This window comes from Carassius auratus, chromosome 23 (assembly GCF_003368295.1).
Source record: "Carassius auratus strain Wakin chromosome 23, ASM336829v1, whole genome shotgun sequence".
Taxonomy (NCBI): domain Eukaryota; kingdom Metazoa; phylum Chordata; class Actinopteri; order Cypriniformes; family Cyprinidae; genus Carassius; species Carassius auratus.
In genome coordinates, this window is record NC_039265.1 from 17,908,458 (window position 1) to 17,931,162 (window position 22,705).

The 22,705-nt window shown below is 39.3% G+C and overlaps 2 protein-coding genes across 2 annotated transcripts; both read right to left on the minus strand.

The window, feature by feature from the left end:
* Positions 1 to 457: 457 nt before the first annotated feature.
* On the minus strand, positions 458 to 15,890 carry LOC113041621 (cytochrome P450 2B4-like). Its single transcript, XM_026200254.1, has 9 exons — positions 15,668 to 15,890; positions 15,350 to 15,509; positions 13,608 to 13,760; positions 11,454 to 11,614; positions 10,929 to 11,102; positions 10,626 to 10,767; positions 946 to 1,133; positions 732 to 873; positions 458 to 649 (listed from the first exon to the last, which is right to left on the minus strand). The coding sequence occupies exons 1-9, from the start codon at positions 15,860 to 15,862 to the stop codon at positions 459 to 461; spliced, it is 1,506 nt and encodes a 501-aa protein (XP_026056039.1). The 5' UTR covers positions 15,863 to 15,890; the 3' UTR covers position 458.
* Positions 15,891 to 17,987: 2,097 nt separating this feature from the next.
* LOC113041617 (cytochrome P450 2B19-like) lies at positions 17,988 to 22,234 on the minus strand. The gene is made up of 9 exons (XM_026200248.1): positions 21,930 to 22,234; positions 21,626 to 21,785; positions 20,917 to 21,063; positions 20,421 to 20,581; positions 19,795 to 19,968; positions 19,441 to 19,582; positions 18,616 to 18,803; positions 18,402 to 18,543; positions 17,988 to 18,326 (listed from the first exon to the last, which is right to left on the minus strand). The coding sequence occupies exons 1-9, from the start codon at positions 22,122 to 22,124 to the stop codon at positions 18,136 to 18,138; spliced, it is 1,500 nt and encodes a 499-aa protein (XP_026056033.1). The 5' UTR covers positions 22,125 to 22,234; the 3' UTR covers positions 17,988 to 18,135.
* Between the last annotated feature and the right edge of the window lie 471 nt (positions 22,235 to 22,705).

Sequence of the window (22,705 nt, forward strand, 5' to 3'; positions counted from 1 at the left end):
TGATTTTAAAGTGTTGTGTGTTTTGTCAACTTAATTGATTTTCAGGCATATACATGAAATGCATACAATTATGTACATGATGCATTAACTCAACCAGTTTTATAATTTCAAATATTCACACAAACAGTGAATGTTGCGGCTCCACGTGAGTATGAACCATACCGACAAGATATACATCTAGTTTAGACCAGTACAGGCCTGTCTGTAATAATACCAATTACAACATAAGAGAAAAAAAAATATTTCCACTGTTGCAATGCTATTACAACACTGAAGTCATTTATTGTGATGTCAGAGTCTGTATTTTACAATGAGTACAGCATATGTGTCACTTTTTCAAAACCATAACTATTAAACTAAAATATAACTTCATTGGACAAAAAAACAAAAAAAAAAACATTTTCATTGAGTTGTGTTAAAACAGCTAGTGAAACTCGTGTTGGAAAGTATACTCAAGGTCACTCTGTGGATCCTCTGCTGTGGCAGATGATGTTGAATGGCTCAGGAGAGCGGACCACACTGACAATCCCATTCATGTCTGGCCACTTCACATCAGGTGGCCAGCAGAAACGAATCCGCTGTAAGAGAGAAGTGACGAAGAGGAAGAGCTCTGTCTTAGCTAGGGTCTCACCAAGACAGACCCTCGGACCTGATAAATGGAGATAAAACACAATCGTATAAATGCAGTTTTTGGTTTTTGTCTAATGAAATTATAGTCACAGGTGACTCACCCAAGGAGAAAGGGAGGAAAGACTCTGGTTTGAAGAAATGTCCTTTATCATCTAAGAAATTATCTGGGTTAAAGGTGTCTGGGTACTTCCAGTGCTCCTTATCAGTTAAAATTGCTGTTAAGTTGGTAAATACCATGGTGCCCTAAAAAGACCAAATGTGTTAGCAAAACAATTTAAATCAAGAATTACAAAACAGCTGTGGTCCATTCATTACCTCGGGAATGTCATATCCTCGTAGTTTTGTGGGCTGAGTTGTTTCATGAAAAACGCCAAAGGGTACGATGTTGGCACAGCGTTGAATCTCGTGAACAGTGGCGTATGTGTACGGTAGTTTGTCACGGTCATCCATGCTGGGCAAACAGTCGTAACCCAGTACCCGAACAATCTCCTCATGACATCGCTCTGTAAAGAACAAAAAGCTGATGAGTAAAATTTTTTCCAATGCTAAAATGCTAATGTAAGTAAGCCACTAAAAGGTTGACATCCTGATAAGTTGAAAACGCTGCCTGCATTCACAGATTGCATTTACAGAACAGTAGTTGCAAGGAATGAAATGGGAAAATTATTGTACAAAATAATAATAACCGAAGAATTAAATTGGCTAAAATCCAACCATCTAACTGTGCACAGAATATCCCACAGTTATAGTACAGAATTCTTCAGACTATTAAAAGACCATCAGGACAGCCATTAACTGCCAACTGTTAATATATGCAAATGGAAATATTCAAGACATGTCATTCCAGGTTTGACGTCAAGACCAAATGTCATTGGTTGTTCATCTTAAAATCAATAGTTACATAAACATGTGGAAATATTTTTCAAATGAGATTTAAGAGCAGTGGAGAAGGGGATTTTTAGTGAATAAAGGATACAATTTGGTCTGTTCTTACTAGAGGGTGACACAGGAGTGGATTTTCAAACCTTTCCCGTCCCACCCCCGCCAAAAAAAAAAAAAAAAAAAAAAAAAAAAAAAAAAAGTCCTGTCCCATCCCAATCTCACAAAAAACTGGGGGACAATCCTGTCCCGTCCTAATTCCGGAAAGAATGACTCACATTCCCTCTCATTGTTTGTTTGGTTTTTTTTTGGCCAGAATCTGTCAGTAAGGCCTACAGTAAATAAAATAAAATAAAATACAGAAGCCTACAGATCACAGCATGCCCACTTTAGTTGAATAAAAACCCTAAATGTAGTTTTTTGTTAATTTATTGAACTGAAAGCCATCTTAAACAATGCACAGTGTGTATTGCACACATAAAATTTCATGTAAATCATCCATGCTAGCGCATGTATTCTTTTTGATGTTTTTTCATTTGAAAGTAGACATTTTATTCTCTATAGATTTCTTTTTCATACACAGAGTTTGAAGTTTCTCGCTTAAGTTCACACGCATCCTGTTTGCTTGAATTATTTTACAGAAGCTCAACATTTCTTTGTCATTCTGAGTGAACACAAATAAACGTAGTCTTTTGTAGTGTTTGCATGTAGTCCTGTTCCATGTTATGTTCAACAATAGAACTGTGAAGTAAACACGTACTCACGGAAAAAATTTAAAACAAAAAGCTAAGCCAGGGGGCAATAAAACAGCCTAGGAAAGTAAACTACACGTTGTTTGATACCAACGTGTCTCAATGATCTTTTCTTATAATCAAAGAGATGCTACAACTTGGCGACGAGTGATAAACAGATCTGAACACAAACGCTAAAAAACAAAAATGACGACTCTCCCACATCTCCCGATGTTCGATTTCCACTCAGAACCCAGCTCAGTTGGCTCGCGATGGAAAAAATGGCAGATCAATTGATTCGACAATTACCTACAAGCATTTAACACAGAAGAGGACAAGCAAAAAAGAGCACTGTTACTACATCACGCGGGACCCGAGGTGTTCCAGAAACGCTGGAGAAGACTACGCTACTGCAGTGAGAAAACTAGACGCGTATTTCTATCCAAAAGCCAATCCAGAATATGAAACATATTTATTCAGGCAAGCAAAACAACACGATTAGATTCGTATCACACTAGATTGAGACAGATGGCAACAAAATGCGAGTTTGTGAATGTGGACAAAGAGATCAAGTCACAAATAATTCTAAGCTGCAGTTCATCGCGTCTCCGCAAGATGGCACTACGCGACGGCACAATGACATTTCAACAATTACTAGACACAGGAAGAGCTCAAAAAACTGCAGATAAACAAGCAGCTGGCATAGAAGAGATGTGTGCAAAGTTGTCCAAATCATTTACAACACACGCAATTAGTAAACCAACTTTTAACAAACACAAGCAGAGAAATTATAAAACGAAGACTCTGTTTGAAAACATGACATGCAACAATTGCGGAGGACATTTTCCACATGAAGGTGGACAGAAAAATTGCCCAGCAAAGGGAAAAATCTGCAAAGGCTGTGTAAAGCTGAATCATTTTCAAAAAATGCTGCAGGTCAACACGCTACACAACCACTAACTTAAATCCATCTAAGCCCAAATTTCAAAAGGTAAACACTATGCATACGTATGACACGGCACATGCGACTGCCCAATTGTGCAATCCAAAGAGAACGTCATATCACCCCGACAGAGGATGATCTTATCCATGATCTAAATGGATAAAATCATCAGCTTGAATTACATCCAGACTCCAGGTACATAACAACATTTACAACTCATGTAGGGCTCTGGAGGTACACTCGTTTAAATTTTGGAAGAAGTTCAGCTGCCGAAGTGTTCCAAAATACAATTCAACAAGTCCTTCATGGCATCCCGAATGTCAGGAACATGAGTGATGACATCATAGTCTATGGGAAAACACGAGACGAACACATTGAAAGTCTGCAAGCTGTATTCAAGACTCAGAGAGAAAAAACTCACCCTCAACAAAGATAAGTGTGAGTACAGCAAGAATAAATTAGTTTTTTGGATATGTTTTTTCAGACAAAGGAATTTCTGCAGATCCGGAAAAGAAAATAGCCATCAAGAAACTTTCAGGCCCACAGAATGTGTCTGAACTATGCAGTCTGCTTGGAATGACAACAAACTGTTCACGTTTCATTCAGGACTATGCAACGACCAGATAGCCACTGCGTGAACTTATTCGTAAAGACCACATTTGGAATTGGGGACTGGAACAACAAGCAGCACTGGACAAGCTGAAATCTCAATTTATCCAGAATGCTACAATGTCATACTTTGATCCACAAAAGACATCAACACTTCTTCTTGATGCAAGCCAAGTTGGTCTTGGGGCGATACTAAGTCAGCAAGGCACAGACAGTCCTGGAGACAAAGTAATTGCGTTAGAGCGCTCACATCTGTAGAACAACGGTATTCACAAACAGAAAGGGAAGCTCTAGCAATAGTCTGGGCATGTGAACACTTCCACTTATATCTGGTTATATTATGGTTCACACTTCACCGTCATTACGGACCACAAACCACTGGAGCTCATTTTCAATAACCCTTGAGCATCTCCACCAGCCAGGCTTGAACTCTGGAGGCTAAGATTGCAGCAGTACACATTTACACAGATATGTATAGTAACGAAGTAGAACTACTTCACTACTGTACTTAAGTACGAAAAGGCGGTATCTGTACTTTACTAGAGTATTATTAGGGAAGTCGTGGCCTAATGGTTAAAGAGTCGGACTCCCAATCGAAAGGTTGTGAGTTCGAGTCCCGAGGCCGGCAGGAATTGTGGGTGGGGGGAGTGCATGTACAGTTCTCTCTCCACCTTCAATACCACGACTTAGGTGCCCTTGAGCAAGGCATCGAACCCCCAACAGCTCCCCGGGTGCCGCAGCATAAATGGCTGCCCACTGCTCCGGGTGTGTGTTCACAGTGTTTGTGTGTGTTCACTGCTCTGTGTGTGTGCACTTTGGATGGGTTAAATGCAGAGCACAAATTCTGAGTATGGGTCACCATACTTGGCTGAATGTCACTTCACTTAATTTTTTTCCCCTACTTCCACTTTTACTTCAGTACATATTTTCGATGAGTTTAATACTTTTACTCCGATATTTTTTTATGTCCTGCATCGTTACCAGTTGCCAGAACTGTAGATGGCAGGTTTGATGAAGCTGGCACATCATTGAGCGAATCAAGCGCGTGCTGACTGAACTGCTGTGAAGAGAGAGATGAACACCGAGCCGAGCCAGATAATGACTCGTTCACGAGTCAAGAACCGGTTGCTTCGGTTTCCGGATCACCAGTAGTTCTTTCTGACAGTTTGATTCAATAAACCGGTTGAAGAAAACAGTTCACCGGTTCTGTTGCGCTCGACGTAATGACGTCATTGGCTATGATTGCAAGCCTTCGGTTTACATCGCTCATAACACCAAAGAGTATAGAAGCGAAACTCTGTTGTGTTATGGGTAACAGTCTGTGTGTCTGCCTATATATATTATTTCATGAATTTCTGTTATTCATATAACAAGGAAAATGCATAATAGAACATAAATATTGATAGATTAAAGGCTTACAGTAATTTTATAATTGTATCTTTGCAAACCGTAAGTGGTAGGCTAATGAAGCCGATTCGGTGGGGGACATACCCTTACGAAAAAGTACTATAGGAATCTTAAAGTATTTTGGGACAAAATATTATAGTAATCTTATAGGAATACTAGGCCTATAGTTATTCGGGACATACTACAGAAGTACGATAAGACTACTATATAAATACTATAGCAGCTTAAAAATATTATAGAGGTATTACATAACATCACAGAAGTATGTTATGTTCTGTAATACCTCTATAATATCCTAGAGCCTCTATAGTATATCTATAGTAGTCTTATAGTACTTCTATAATAATATTTTGTCCCAAAATACTATTTTCCTAAGGGTAATTAGGCCATGCATAACCGACACATAGACGTATATTTTCTGTCATTTAACGTCGGTCATCCTCATTAATGTATTTTAAATTGTTTTCATATTTAGATATGACGGCCAGAAAAAATTAAGTTATGTTAAGTTTTTGTTATGTTAAGTTTTTCAGTGCCATTGACTCCCATTATTTCTCGGCGTTTTGCTTCAGTTTTCAGTCCATAATGGCGGCCGCGCAGTCACGTCATGGGGGCAACTGTTGCTATGGAGCGTTCTATTGAGTTTCGCCTCTTGGGCTTCTATACTCTTTGATAACACTAGTACAGAATCAGTTCAGAATCAATCACCAAAAGAATCAGTTCGGTTCAGACGCTCTGTGTGTCGGTTTGCTCCACGCTAAATCACACATGCGCAGTATCAGCTCCTCTTTTCTCGAATCGGACACGAATTCGTAAACTGTTCTTGACTCGTGAACGAGTCAGTCTGTTGTTCGTTATCTGGCTCGGCTCGGTGTTCATCTTCAGTTCTCTCTTCACATCAGTTCAGTCAGTGAACTGTTTGAGTACATGAATTACTCCGGGATATTGGTTTGTTTTAACTCATAGGGCGTGTCGGCCACATTGAACAAGTTAACAGTTTAAGTCATTTTTGGATTAATGCGTATTGGAGACGCAAACCGTTTAAAATGATTCAGTTCGATTTGGTGAACTGTTTCAAAAAGATCCGGTTACATCTAATGATTCGTTCACAAACCGGATATCACAAACTGGTTTGTTTTGAACTGTCTTACAACAGACACGGAAGAGAAGACAATGCTGAATAAAGTCGTAGTTTTTGCTATTTTTTATATTTAACTGACCCTCTGATTTCACATGGACTACTTTGAAGATGTTTTTCTTACCTTTCTGGACATGGACAGTATACCGTACACACAGCTTCAATGGAGGGACTAAGAGCTCTCGGACTAAATCTAAAATATCTTAAACCGTGTTCCAAAAATAAACGGAGGTCTCACATGTTTGAAACAACATGAGGGAAAGTTATTAATGACATATTTTTTTTAATTGTGCGAAATCTGTTTTTTGTTTAAAAAAGTTACAGTCAAAGGAATTGTGATTGTCCTTTAGGTTAATCATTTGAAATAGTAAAAACAATATGTTCAAACTTTTGACTACTTTCTTTAATAACTACATAACACAATACTTGTACTTTTACTTTCAGTACTTGAGTAGTAAATTTTAAAATGGACTACTTGCAATACTTAAGTACAAAAAATGTTGAATACTTTAGTACTTCTACTTAAGTGTGGTGCTTAAAGAGCACTTCAACTTCTACTCAAGTCACTTTTTTGATAGAGCACTTGTACTTTTACTCAAGTATGGGTCTCTAGTACTTTATACATCTCTGCATTTACAGTCCAGTACAAAGTGGGAAAAAGCAATCCTGCTGATTACATGTCAAGGCATCCTGTGGGTGTTCAGAAAACTGCAGAAAGTTACGTCAATTTCATAATTGACAACACTGTTCCAAAAGCAGTGACTGTGGATGAAGTACGACGTGAAACGGGAAAAGACTCCATCCTGCAGACAGTGATAAAAGAGCTGAAAGGAACTTGAAAGGGACTTGTTTTGCCTACCTCTCTGTATCAAAAAGTCATCCAACTTGCGCATGTAGGACACATGGGCATTGTGAAGACTAAACAGCTGATCAGAGAAAAGATATGGTTCCCTGTTATGGATGAAAATCCTTGCACAGAAAGCTGTGCAAGGATGCATTCCATGTCAAGCAGCCACACTTCGACATCATATAGAACCCCCTTAAGATGTCCAATCTGCCAGTAGAGCCATGGCTGGAAGTCTCAGTGGACTTTACTGGTCCTTTTCCATCTGGTGACTACTTGCTAGTAGTAGTTGATTATCACTCCAGATTTCCAGAAGTGGAGATAGTCAAGTCTACAGCAGCCAGTGTAACCCAAACTGGACAAGATATTCTCAACTTTCAGCATACCCAAAATAGTCAAAACCAATAATGGCCCACTGTTCAATAGTCAGATTTCAGTTGTTACCTTGGTTTCAAATACAGAAAAGTAACTCCATATTGGCCTAAAGCAAACGGAGAAGTTGAGCGGTTCATGCGAACACTCAAAAAGACAGTCATGACCACAAATGCAGAAGGCAAACCATGGAAGCAGTGCCTGTATAGTTTCCTGAGAAATTACAGAGCAACCCCACATGGAACCACCCAAAAGTCTTCAGCAGAACTACTATTCGGAAGAAAGATCAGTACCACACTACCTTCAAACCCACAGGTCAGACAAAAAAACTGACATTAGCAATACAGACCACATTGCAAAGCAAAGAATTAAAAGACATGCAGATCTTCAGAACAGAGCGAAAGACTCCAGGATCAAAGAAGGTGACACTGTACTCTGCCGACAACTCGTGACAGGAAAGCTGACAACTCTGAATGAGACAAAACCGTACAAAGTGATCAAGGTCAAAGGGTCAATGGTGACAACAAGTCGCTCTGAAAGATGCATTACAAGAAATTCGTCATTTTTCAAACGACTTTCATCTCATCTCACAGTTGAGAAGAATGAAACCTCTGATGACGAAGATGACATCAGAGCACAAGCATCAGATTCAGACGTGTTCCAGGAAAATGTGCCACAAGGCACACTGAACACAACCACCGATCTGAGACACTCTGAACTTTCAAATACCCCTCAATATTCCCTTAGACCAAATCGTAGGGCACCAAGATATCTGATTAATGAAATGTGAAATGTTTTTCAATATGCTATTACTTGCAGTTCATAAGCACTGATTTGATTTGTTAAACATTCCTGTCCTCAGGTTTTAACAGTGGTAGCTTGAGGTAATCTAAAGAATTAAATCTTAGTTTGTCTTTCAGTTTGTTTGATTATATAGAATGTAATCTGCAATGTAAGATTCTGTCTTGCAAGTACGTTCTTGTTCTACAATAAGGGAGGGATCTAGTGTTTGCATGTAGTCCTGTTCCATGTTTTATGTTCAACAACAGAACTGTGACGTAAACACGTACTCACGGAAAAAAGGAAAAACAAGAAGCTAAGCCGGTGTGATTGCCAGGGGGCAATAAAACAGCCTAAGAAAGTACACTACACATTTGATAACAACGCTTCCTGTCTCAATGATCTTTTCTTATATTAAAGAGATGCTACATCTTTAAAGATTCAAAAGATGTACTGAATGACCAACAATTACAGAGTATTTTAAGAGCAAGTGAGCGCACTGGTGCCTCTATCTGTCCTGCTGTGAGCGCGCTGCTGTTAAGCTTCCACACAAACTTCAATAGCACACATTAACATTAGATTGAGCTGCCATGTAAAGTTTTTACTACATAAATCTTTCAGATGAAAAACTATATCTGAGCTCGATGAATGATAGGTGGGCTTTTGGATGTCCTGCCCAATGTACCACATAGACCAGCCGTTAACGATACGTCAGTCATGGACTGTGTACATCATTCACTTAACCAGCCACACCAAAGCAAACAGGAGGAGAGCATAAAGAGACAGGGCAACTAGAATTGAGTTCGAAATTAAAATATAAAGTTTATAGTTTATTTATATAAAAAGTATATTTGTGTATAAAGTTGGGTATCATAGTGTTATTACGATTCCCAGTCCCACCCACTTCCGCTGACATTTTTTCCTGTCCCGTTCCAATCACGTGATTAATAGTGATTTTGTTTCCGATTCCTGTGACCCCCGCGGGATTCCCCCCCAAAATGTCAGCCTTTAGTTCTTACACATTAGCAGGAGTGCAATTACTGTGATGAAAGGACAAGACTAGTGGAATTCTAGTGCTTACGGTGAAGTGCCTAAGGGGAAGTGAGCCCACTAGTGGACACCCAGGGGAACAGAGACTAGACAGCGTGACAGCACTCCTGGGGAATTCATTCAATCAAATTAACATTTTTCTTAGTATGATGCTCTACTGTTTAAAGGGGGGGTGAAATGCTCGTTTTCACTCAATATCCTGTTAATCTTGAGTACCTATAGAGTAGTACTGCATCCTTCATAACTCCAAAAAGTCTTTAGTTTTATTATATTCATAAGAGAAAGATAATCTGTACCGATTTTTCCCGGAAAAACACGAGTGGCTGGAGGCGTGACGTGTGGGCGGAGCTAAAGAATCACGAGCGCCAGTAGGCTTTTGTTGAGAGCATTTGGAAGCTGTGACACCGTGAGGACAAAACCAACCAAAACAAACCATGGCTAACAGTCAGATTCAGCGTATATTTATGATCCAGAATCAGATCCCGAGGCTGAAACTGAACGAGAGCAACAGCAGAAACGACTCGCTCCGAGCAGGGCTCGAACCCGGGTCTCGGCATGGGAGGGGACGCACTAACAAGAAGGCAGAGATATTTGAAGCAGTTTTACTCACCGCCTGCGGTTCCAACACACGATCGTGGCCCTTTTTCGTTGGGATTGCATCATCCTTAAGAAATAAACGATACGCAAATCCGTCGTCAAACTGGGCCATGTTTGTAAAACAAGCATCTTCGAAATGCAGGGAACAAACACAAACACTTGCACAACTCCGTTGATGCTCTGTAAAAATAAACTCCATCCACTGGTCCCTTAATGTTGTTTTTTTTTTTGGTAATCTGTGCAGGGTTGTCTTGCCCTGGCAACTAAAAATTAACTTCTTTTGTGACATTTCGCGACGCTCTCGCTCTGATCACTGAATGCCTCTGCTCTCAGTGCTCTGCTATACGGGAGCGCGCGTTCTTCCGGCAGACGTGCCCTAGGACCCATATAAGGAAATTCCGCTCCATCTAACATCACACAGAGCCATACTCGAAAAAAACTTTCCGAAACTTGTGACAAACCGGAAGGAGTATTTTTGGAACAGAAATACTCCTTCAAACGTACAACTTAATTTTTGAAACTTTGTCCATGTTTGGCATGGGAATCCAACTCTTTAACAGTGTAAAAAACTCAGTATGCATGAAATAGCATTTCACCCCCCCCTTTAAGATAAAGAATGCTGAAATTCTTAAGGCGTAATAGTACCTTGTACATCTGGGTTTTGAGTGAAGAAGATGAGGCCCCATCTGATGGTGGTCGATGTGGTGTCGGTTCCAGCCAGGAAAAGGTCAGATACTGACATTACCATGTTATCCTCATGAAATGTTGAGTCCTCGTTGGACTTTTGCTGCTCCAAGAAAAAAAGCATTTCAGTATACCCCTGGAATATCGTTGGTCTTGCAACAAAATTTCTGTCAACCACTCAGGGTTATGACCCAAACACTCTAGGAATTAAGCTCCCACTAACTACAATCAAAGAGTGGATAATATTGGTCATGATGTTCTCACTTTCTCAATCTCTAGCAGGTAGGCATCAATAAAGTCCCGTGGACAGTCTGGATCCAGAGTTTCTCTGTGTGTTTTGACTGCTTCCTTAATGAAAACTTTCAACTCCTCTGCGTTCTGGTAAATTTTCTGGTGTGGCCCTGGAAAATGTTTGATGATGGGAAGCAAGTCAAACACCTGGAAAAGAAAATGGCCACATATAACTACTGTTTTGCATCAACTGCAGGAGTCTCCAGTCCTACTCCTGGAGTTCCACCTTCCTGCAGAGTTTAGCTTCAACCAGCTCCAAAACACCTGCCTAGTTTCTTATAATAATGAAGACACAGACTAGCCTTTTCAAGTGAGTTCAACAGTTTGAGTTATACTCTTTAGGAAGGTGGACCTCCAGGAGCAGGATTGGACATCCCAGATTAATAGAATGTGTTGACAACCTATAGGAAAGCAGACGACGCACAAGACTGACCTCCTAAATCCAGCTGGATACTAGGATAGTCGTAAGCTAGAAACATATTTAGTACTTGATCATACCTGTCCAGTAAGTGACCCTGACTGAATAATGTTCTCCTTCACGATTTCCAGAAGGTACGCGAAGCGCTTGTTATCATAGTCGAAACGATCCCCAAACACAATGGAACAGATAATGTTGGATACAGCATTCTGTATGGCATGTTGGGGGTCGAACGGCTTGCCTTCAACAAAAAACATATGTTAGTTTCTGGCAAGCACCGTTAATACTTTAAAGAAAATCTTGACAAGTAAATTAATTTAAATGGATTAAACTAGTTTAAATAAAAACATATTTTGCTCATTGGCATTTGAAGCCAACCTAAATACTGTGCAACAATAATACATACAGAGGTGGGTAGTAACAAACTACATTTACTTACTCCAATTAGGACTGTCATGATTAAATGTGTCGACTGTGACATTTAATTTACAGCAGATTTGCTTACATTGCATCAGATTTAATTTTGCATGCAGTTTGCAGTCTTACCAATCACACACGTTTCTGTTGAGTTTATAAAAACACTATCCAATCATTGGAGGCATTTTGATTTGAGTCGTTCGAATGCGTGCAGATTCTCTAATCAAAAACAACAAAATTAAGAAAAGATGCAAGCGTTGATTTAGCAGTGTAGTAAGTTTAAGAGATTCTAACGAGTTTTTATGAAGGTGCATAACTTGTATTAGGCTTAAGTTATAGATCACTTCAGTATTCTTTGCTCACCTTCTTTATATAATCTATTCCTAGTTTGGAAAAACGTCACATTTTTCATGCTACTGAAATGACCAGTGTAAACTATTGGTTGGGTAATGTGTAAAAAGCAATAAAAAAAAGCAATGACACCCCCCCCCCAAAAAAAAACACTCTTTCATGAGTTCTCTTTGCGGATAATAAAACGCGAAGAATAGTATGTGTACTTGTTGTGCTGTCTGAGGAGAGGGCTCCAAGCTCGGGAATTCTTCCCGAACCCGGTCACTCCCCGGCCGTGTCCGGGGAGAGGGCTCTGAGCTCAGCATTTGCCCGAACACAGACCGTTCCCCTCCAAAGATGCGATTAGCATGGAATATACAGCCAAAGTGTGGCTTGATAATCCCCAAACCTTGCAGGCCTTAGGGTTGATGGCATGCTGGACATCACTTGTGGTAGTGGCACTGCTGTGGCTACAGAAGAGATAGCTAGAGGCTCTTGCGGGATCAAGCACTGCTGCAGCAGTGGTATATACAGATAAAGGCTCCTGCGGGACCAAGCACTAGCTGCATTTTTTTATGGACCCTACTAATCCTATCGTAATAGGTCTGGAGGCACTATAAGAATGAAAAAAGACATGTAGCTTGTGACAAATTAACTGCATATCAAGCTTTATTTAGAATTCATGTAAACACTACATTCTAGTTTTACGTGTAGAAGGACGCAGGGGAAAGGTGGCTGATGTTAGGATGGCGAAGGGGATGCCGTGCTTAGGCATCTGGTGGTGTGAGCGGCAGTGAGAATGCTGGTGGCCCCAGGTGCAGCCATTGGCTCAGTTGTGGTGTCCTGAGAAGCGTTGGACAGTGTCTCTAGACATCGGAGGATCAAGGGTTGTCATCCGGGAATAATTCTATATCTGACATATTTGCGGTGATTGTAGGTGTCAATGCTGAAAGACTAGAGAGAATGAAGGTAAGGCTGCTATGATTATTTATAGTGGTTCTCTCTCGTAGTGGTTGAATAGATGTGAATTGACCGGGTTGATTATCGCACATGCTCCTCCCGAAATTTGTTAATAAAACTTTTTGATATTGCAGCTTCACCTAATAAGTTCCTGCTTTTTTATTTATAGACTTTTTAAATAATGCAGTTGTTGTGTAAAATGGTACTGTATGCATTATCTGATTTCAGTCTGTGTAAATAAGCATATGCCATGTGGTGCAGCTTCTATTACACCTTTGCAGTGTAAAGATGGATTCGCTGATGTTGAAAAATATTAGCTTGGTAAGAGTATATAGTATTGTGACTGATCAGGCTAAATTTGACATAACACAGATACATTGAAAGAAATAGTTATAAAACATTGTGCTCGAGTTACAAAAAAAAATAAAAATACACATAAGAATACAGTTTTCGATACTCTACCCACCTCAGAATAAATAAATGTACTTTAAATGTTTTGTCCAATCATTACGATTAAAATTCTTAACCTTCTAATTTGAGCATTTCAGGAACCAGGTAACTGCTTTCCTCTGTCACACGTTCCTCCACAGACTTCTTCCCCAGGCCAAAGTTCCTGAGTGTGTGTAGAGCAAACCGTCTCTGTTGCCTCCAGGAGTGACCAAATGTGGCCATTACAATACCTTACAGAGAAAGAACAGACCTTCAGAGTTAACAGGATATACACAATTAACTGAACAAAGACAACTTAAATGGATGCATAGCCCTAAACATCGTGATTACCAAGGTCTACCAAGTTGAAAGAATCTTAGATTTAGAGTTGCAGCATACAGTAGCTACTACTTGAGGCTCAATCCAGACCAAGACCACATTTACGTGGTATAAAAGACATCAAGATCAAAACTCCAACTTCACTGGCTGTTTGCTCAAGTGATCAAGACCATCTTCAACCAGATAATAATAAAAAATAATAATCTATGCAAGAAGCTGCTTTTAGTTTCAGCACAGTGGCGAAGCAGACGGGCACGCAGACGGGCCCATTACAAGACGATGGGGTGCGCTGAAAGATGATCATTATGTATGGACCATAGCCAGAGATATTATAAAAAGCATTAAATATTGTCAATTTGGCATTTCCAATTTATGTAGGTCTATTACATTCTGGTTATTATTATTTGGTTACTTTTAATTAATACATTTATAGGCCTATTTCAACTGAAGTGCTGTGAGGATATAAAAGCAGAGCAGCACACTAACTAGGAGGCTAAAGACTGCAGTAATTAGCGTCAAGGGAGTGAGGTTAACCTGCACAGTACCTACCGCTGGCCTCCGTTACACAACAATGACTGTATGATTTTGAGATGCATTTTTTCACACTGAGAATAACTGATGGACTCATATGCAGCTATTACAGAAGGTTCAAATGCTAACTGATGCTCCAGAAGGAAAAACTATGCATTAAAGCTGCAGTAGGTAACTTTTGTAAAAATATATTTTTTACATATTTGTTAAACCTGTCATTATGTCCTGACAGTAGAATATGAGACAGATAATCTGTGAAAAAAAATCAAGCTCCTCTAGCTCCTCCCAGTGTCCTATTGCCATTTGCAGTTACGGACCGCTCCCGGTAAAAAATAACCAAACAGAGCTGCGGTCCGTAACTTTGTTTGTGTTCAAAATGTAGAAAAATGTATATAATAAGCGAGTACACCATGAATCCATTTTCCAAACCGTGTTTTTACCTTGTCCTGAATAACTACGGTGCACCTATAATAAGTGTTTATATTCTGACTATTTTAGATTGCTTCGGGGGTACCGCGGCGGAGTAACCCAGTACCTTTGTGATTCTTCATAGACATAAACAGAGAGAAGTAGTTCCGGCTACAATGTTCTTCCGCAAGACACAAGCAGTTCTGTTTATTAACCGCTAGAGCATCAAAAGTTACCTACCGCAGCTTTAAGAGCCAGGGTGTAAACTTTTGAACAAAATGAAGATATGTACTTTTTTTCCTCATTTTCATCTTTTTTTATCCTGCCTTTTAGAAGCTACAGAAGATACTTGCATGTTGCTCAGAAGACAAAATAAGTTAAATTTATCCTGATCTTCAAATTCAAAAAGTTTTTCAACTGTATCTACTTGATAATGGAGAGCTTTCAGTTACAGCATTATCAAGAATCTTGCAATTATTTTACTGTTTTTATTTGACTGAAATTTGGATGTACTAATATACCCTACAGCACCGATTCATTTTCAGAACAATGCATTACTGACCATATCCTTCAGTGATCCAGATTAGCAGTGGAATAGGTGGCCTTCCTGAAAAAGATGATGCATTTTGGACCAGGGCTTCCTTCGCAAGTTCGACTGTATTGAGGAATATTGCTGACTTTCTTCCGACATAGATAGTTGCCATCTCTCCATACTGACATAACTGTTTAGAAAAGATTTCATAGCACTTCAGAACAACTAAAGTGGCTTAAACACGATCTCACCTGTGAATTAAGTCAACATGTGCATTTTACAAAGTAAGGTGGACATAAGACACCTTTCCACAAAAACAAAGCCTCTATACTCAAGGCAAACACCCACCGAGCTTACAAACTCCATTGGGTTCTTTAAAAAATGTGGTACGGTTCCCACAAAAGGCAGCGGTCTGGGACCAGGCGGAGTTTGAGCTCTGCAGGAATTAATCCTAAAGCTCTCGAACAGAACCATAAAGATCAAACCTAGAAAGACTGCCAGGCATACAGAAGCCAGATCTAACTTCATGAAAGTCATCCACATGATGACAAATTCATTCCAAGACAAACACAAAGGCAACAGGCAACTACGAGCTTTATAAACACTGAGCAAGAGTGGGAGGAGACAGTGGGGATGAGAGTTTAAAGTGACATTTAATGTTTTTGTATAGTTATGCTGGTTATTACTGCTAAGGCTTCAAGGTTCTAATCATTAAAGACATAAAAGAACAAAAAAAAAAAAAAAAAAATCATACTTCAACAACAATCGTTTTCCATTTATAAACGCACTGCCATGAATAAATGGACCCAAGTGATGTTCACTTACTGCAGTGAACTAAGACAAGTTGTGCAAGTTTAGTAAATAACTGACTAGCTCAAAGATCTCTACTGCCATAATGTGCATTGTTGACACAATCTCAGCACAGCCAATGGATATTCTAAACCCTAATCTTGTGTTATTAATAGCATTATGCAAGAGGTCTGGAAAGGGTGACAGTGAAATATTAGCAAAGGTAAAGCATACACTGCATAGAGTTCATAGTGTGCTACATGTGTAGTAATCATTTTTCTTTTATCTCATATTATATTAATTATCCATTCCTCCATTTATACTCAGAACAAAGCACTGCCATGATGAAGCTGAAGAAAGCACTTTCGGGATCTGATGGCACTTACCCATTTAATATGCGATATTAAATGAAAACTGTGACTTTAAAGTATTTGTGTTTCATCCACTAATATGATAGATGGAGGATATATACATTAAGTGCATATAGTACAATGTTGCATTAACATATTGTGGGGCTCGAAAGTTTGGGCACCCCTTGCAGAATCTGTGAAAATATGAGTAATTTTCAAAAAATAAGAGAGATCATACTAAATGCATGTTATTTTTTATTTACTACTGTCCTGAGTAAGATATTGTACATAAAAGATATTAACATTTAGTCCACAAGACAAAAAAAATAGCTGAAATTATTAAAATAACCCCACTCAAAACCCTTGGTTCTTAGTACTGTGTGTGGTCACCTGATGATCCTCGACTGTCTTTCTGTTTTGTGATGGTTGTGCATGAGTCCCTTGTTTGTTCTGAACAGTTAAACTGAGCGGCGTTCTTCAGAAAAATCTTTAAGGTCCTGCAGATTCTTCAGTTTTCCAGCATCTTTGCATATTTGAACCCTTTCCAGCAGTGACTTTATGATTTTGAGATGCATCTTTTCAGACTGAGGACATCTGAGGGACTCAAACACAACTATTTAAAAAGATTCAAACATTCACTGATGCTCCAGAAGGAAACAAGATGCAGTAAGAGCTGGGGGTGAAAACTTTCAGAATTTGAAGATCAAGGTAAATTGTACTTAATTTGTGTACCGGGAAACATACAAGTATCTTCTGTTGCTTACGAAGGGCAGAACTAAATGGAAAAAAATAATATTTCAACAAAATAAGACAAATTTGGCCATCTTCATCGTGTTCAAAAGTTTTCACCCCCCCAGCCCCTAATGCATCTTGTTTCCTTCTGGAGCATCAGTGAATGTTTGAATCTTTTTAAATAGTTGTGTTTGAGTCCCTCAAATGTCCTCAGTGTGATAAGATGTATCTCAAAATCATAAAGTCACTGCTGGAAAGGGTTAAAATATGCAAAGATGCTGGAAAACTGAAGAATCTGCAGGACCTTAAAGATTTTTCTGAAGAACGCTGCTCAGATTAACTGTTCAGAACAAACAAGGGACTCATGCACAACCATCACAAAACAGAAAGACAGTCGAGGATCATCAGGTAACAGCACACAGTATTAAGAACCAAGGGTTCCCAAACTTTTGAGGGGGTTATTTTAATAATTTCAGCATTTTTTTTGTCTTGTGGACTAAATGTTAATATCTTTTATGTACAATACCTTACTCGGGACAGTACTAAATAAAATATAACATGCATTTAGTATGATCTCTCTTATTTTTTGAAAATTACTCGCATTTTCACAGATTCTGCAAGGGGTGCCCAAACTTTCGAGCCCCACTGTAAGCCATACCTGCAAGATTTAAATCTGGTTTACATCTGAACAGGCCTGACTGTTGCAATACAAGTAGTCACAAGAAAAATTACATCATGAGAGGAAAAACCTTCACTGTTTTACAGTGGTATTACAGCACTTTTTATTATGATATATAAGTATCCTTTTTCAAAACCATAACTAAAACCATAACCTAGAATATAATACCTTCAGGCTAAATCTATTAACATCAAGAAGCAGAGCTATGTCTAAAAACAGATGGAAACTTTGGAAACTCATGTAGAAGTTGGAAAGTGTACTGATGGTCACTCTGTGGATCCTCTGCTGTGGCAGATGATGTTGAATGGCTCAGGAGAGCGGACCACACTGACAATCCCATTCATGTCTGGCCACTTCGCATCAGGTGGCCAGGAGAAACGAATCCGCTGTAAGAGAGAAGTGACGAAGAGGAAGAGCTCGGTCTTAGCTAGGGTCTCACCAAGACAGACCCTCGAACCTAATAAATGGAGATAAAACACAATCGTATAAATGCAGTTTTTGTCTAATAAAATTATAGTCACAGGTGACTCACCCAAGGAGAAAGGGAGGAAAAACTCTGGTTTGAAGAAATGTCCATTATCATCTAAGAAATTCTCTGGGTTAAAGGTGTCTGGGTACTTCCAGTGCTCCTTATCAGTTAAAATTGCTGTTAAGTTAGTAAATACCGTGGTGCCCTAAAAAGACAAAATGTGTTAGAAAAACTATTTCAATCAAGAATCACAAGACAGCTGTGGTCCATTCATTACCTTGGGAATGTCATATCCTCGTAGTTTTGTGGGCTGAGTTGTTTCATGAAACACACCAGAGGGTACGATGTTGGCACAGCGCTGAATCTCGTGAACAGTGGCGTATGTGTACGGTAGTTTGTCACGGTCATCCATGCTGGGCAAGCGGTCGTAACCCAGCACCCGAACAATCTCCTCATGACATCGCTCTGTAATGAAATGGTAGCTGATGGTGTACGTTTTTCAATGTTAGGATAGTAGCACTAGTACTAGTTGTGGCTTAATGGTTAGAGAGTTGGACAGTAACCCAAAGGTTGCGGGTTTGAGTCTCGTCCCGGGAGGGATTGTTGGTGGGATGAGAAAATGTACAGTGCTCTCTCCCCCACCTTCAATACAACGACTGAGGTGCCCTTGAGTGAACCCCCAACTGCTCCCCGGGTGCCACAGCAAAAAAATGTCTGCCCACTGCTCTGGGTGTGTGTTCACAGTGTGTGTGCACTTTGGATCCGATAAATGCAGAGCATTAAGACCCATACTCGGCCACGTCACGTCACACAAGTAAGCCATTGGAAGAAATGCACAGCTTGCATGCTACAGCTTTGTAACGATTGATATGTGAAACATGTGACTTCTAAAGCATGGAAGATATAAATCTATCAGTTTATGGATTCCCAAGGAATCAATTTGGGCATTGCAGGAACTGTTTCATTCATCATGGGCATTTTGCACAGATCACCAACACAGGAACACAGTTTCACATGCTATCAGCATTACTCAAAACATTGGTGACCCCCTAGTGGTCCTCATCAGTACAGATACCAGGACTACTGTTCAAATTACAAGTACCTTGTACATCTGGGTTTTGAGTCAAATAGATGAGCCCCCATCTGATGGTGGTTGCTGTGGTGTCAGTTCCAGCCAGAAACAAGTCAGCTACTGACATAACCATGTTATCCTCATGAAATGTGGAGTCCTCATTGAACTTTTGCTGCTCAAAGGCAAACAGAAATCATTTTAGTTTATCCAAGCCCATTTAATTCCCTAGCAGTTTACCATGATTTCACCGCTTGAATATTGTTAGTCCTCAAACAAAATTCCTGTCAACCACTCAGGGTCAGGATTTGGATTGAAGCTCCCACTAACTACCATCAGAGAATGGATTATTCAGGTTTTTATAGCAGTTGTTCATTTTGATCTCACTTTCTCAATCTCTAGCAGGTAGGCATCAATAAAGTCCCGTGGACAGTCTGGATCCAGATTTTCTCTGTGCATGCTGACTGCTTTCCTGATGAACTCTTTCAACTCTTGTGCATTCTGATAGATTTTCTGGTGTGGCCCTGGGAAATGTTTGATGATGGGAAGCAAGTTAAACACCTGGAAAAGAAAAAGGCTTTGCATAACTATGCTGCATCAATGGCAGAAGTCTCCAGTCCTGCTTCTGGAGCACCACCTTCCTGCAGTTTTATGTTCCAACCTCATAACACCTGCTTAGTTTCTAATAATCCTAAAGACCTTGATTAGATTTTTTTTCAAGTGAGGTTAAGAGGAATTTGAGCTAAACTCTGCAAGTAGTTGGACCTCCAGAAGCAGGACTGGACATCCCCAGTCAAGTAGTTTCCATTGTTCCATTGTATCACATATTCCTTGGTGGTTTTGACAAACAAATTAAGAGAATTTGAGGATTTGACATAGCAAGAGTGACCTCTGGTAAAGTTTAGTAGAGTTTAATAATGCAATTCTTTGACAGTGGAATGCACTCAATGAAACAAGATCCCACTTCTGGTCCATTTGGATAACAGGACATAAAGCTAGAGACTTGTTCATACCTGTCCAACAAGGGATCCTGACTGAATGATATTCTCCTTCAAGATTTCCAGAAGGTATTTGAAGCGCTTGTTATCATAGTCGAAACGATCCCCAAACACAATGGAACAGATAATGTTGGACACGGCATTCTGTATTGCATGTTGGGGGTCGAACGGCTCGCCTTCAAGAAAGAAAACCATGTATAAGTCTCTGCCAAACACCATTTTAATACTTTAAATAGAATCTTGCCAAGTAAATTACTTTAAAAAGTTGTAACATAAAATCTGGTTTAATTACACTTGAAGCTAACCTAAATACTGAGGATTGTGACCACCACATCAAAAAGAACAAATAAATACTTGAAATGTTTTGTCCAATATACATGCTCACGTGAAGCAGTATGTTTAAAGTTCGTTCTTAACTCTGACTCAACAGGACAAGGTGGCACATGATTGAGACTCTACAGCACCTCTGAACTTTGAAAAAGTTCAAATAGAGACAGAAATTATCAATAACCTTCCAATCTGAGCATTTCAGGAAGCAGGTAACTGCTTTCCTCTGTCACACGTTCCTCCACAGACTTTTTCCCCAGTCCAAAGTTCCTTAGCGTGTGCAGAGCAAACCGTCTCTGCTGCTTCCAAGAGTATTTGGCCATTACGATACCTTACAGAGAGAACAGACCTTTAGAAATACTTAAAAAAAAAAATACACCAACAACTTGAACAAAGAAAGACAATTAAAGGGGTCATATGATGGTCATTTCTCTTTGGAGTGTTAAAAGCTCTTGATGCATAAAGAAGATCTGTAAAGCTGCAAAGACTAAAGTCTCTTATCCAAAGAAATATTCTTTATAAAAGTTGATGAGTTGATTTATTCACGTTATAATGTGCAAATGTATAGGTCATAGAGCTTTTTAGATGGATGCTGAGGGTTTTTAGGTTGATTACAATTTGTGATCTCTAAACCAGTTTGTTTAGTTTGCTGGCAATGGGTGGAATCACAGACCAAAACAAAACAGACATTCTGACATGGAACACACATTTCAAAATAGAATAAGCAGCTGTAGCATTTTTTCTTCTGAGAAAACAAAAAACAGGTATTTGAACTTAAATTTTTTTTTTAAGCTTTAGTAGTCAAAAATTGCATAAAGCAACTTTTTTTTATGTTCAAGTATCCTACCCCACCAACATTTTCTAATTCACTATCAGTATAGTGTATTACTGACCATATCCTTCAGTGATCCAGATTAGCAGTGGAATAGGTGGCCTTCCTGAAAAAGATGAAGCATTTTGGACCAGGGCTTCTTTCATGATCTCCACTGTATTGAGGAATACTGCTGGCTTTTTCCCAATATAGACAGTGGTCATCTCTCCATACTGAGACAACTGCTCCGAGAAGATTTCACAGCATTTAAATACAACTAAGGTGGTTTAGACATCGTCTCACTTGTGAATGAAGTCATCATGGCATGTCAATTTTACAGAGAAAGATGAATATAAGACACCTTTCCCCTATACAACAAGACTCACCGATCTTATGAACTCCATTGGGTTCTTTAAAAAATACGGTATGGTTCCAACAAAAGGCAGCGGTCTGGGACCAGGTGGAGTTTGAGCTCTACAGGAATTAATCCTAAAGATCTCGAACAGAACTATAAAAATAAAACTAAGAGACAGAGCCATGCCTAGAGAGGCCAGATCTAACTTCGTCAGAGTCGTCCACATGCTGATATACACATTTCAAGACAAACACAAGGGCAGCAGATGACTGGGAGCTTTATAAAGACAGGGCAAAGGGGGAGGACACACTGGGGGTGGTAGATTGACATGCCTGTTCATGTTTTTGTATAGTTATGGTAAATATTCCTGCTAAGACTGTAAGTTCTAACCAATCAAGACAAAGAGAAAAATTAATATTAATATATATATATACTCCTGTACACCACTCATTTTCCCTTTATAAACTCGCGAGCATGAGTAAATGGACCTAAACAAAGTCCAATCACTGCTAAGAAGAATAAACAGGCTGCAGAAGACAAGTTGTGCAAGTTTAATAAATAACTAACAAGCTCAAAGCTCCTGACTACAATGTTCATTTTTGACACTAAATCTCAGCACAGCCGATGGATATTCTACACCCTAATCTCGTCTATATTAATGAAACTATGAAAGAGGTCTGGAAATGTATGTAAAAGTGACATGTAAAAGGCATTGAAAATGCTTTCAGCTCAGATTGTTGCACACTCATGCGATACCTGGCATTTGAAACAATAAAAAAAAATATAAAACGGTATTTTAAAAAGATA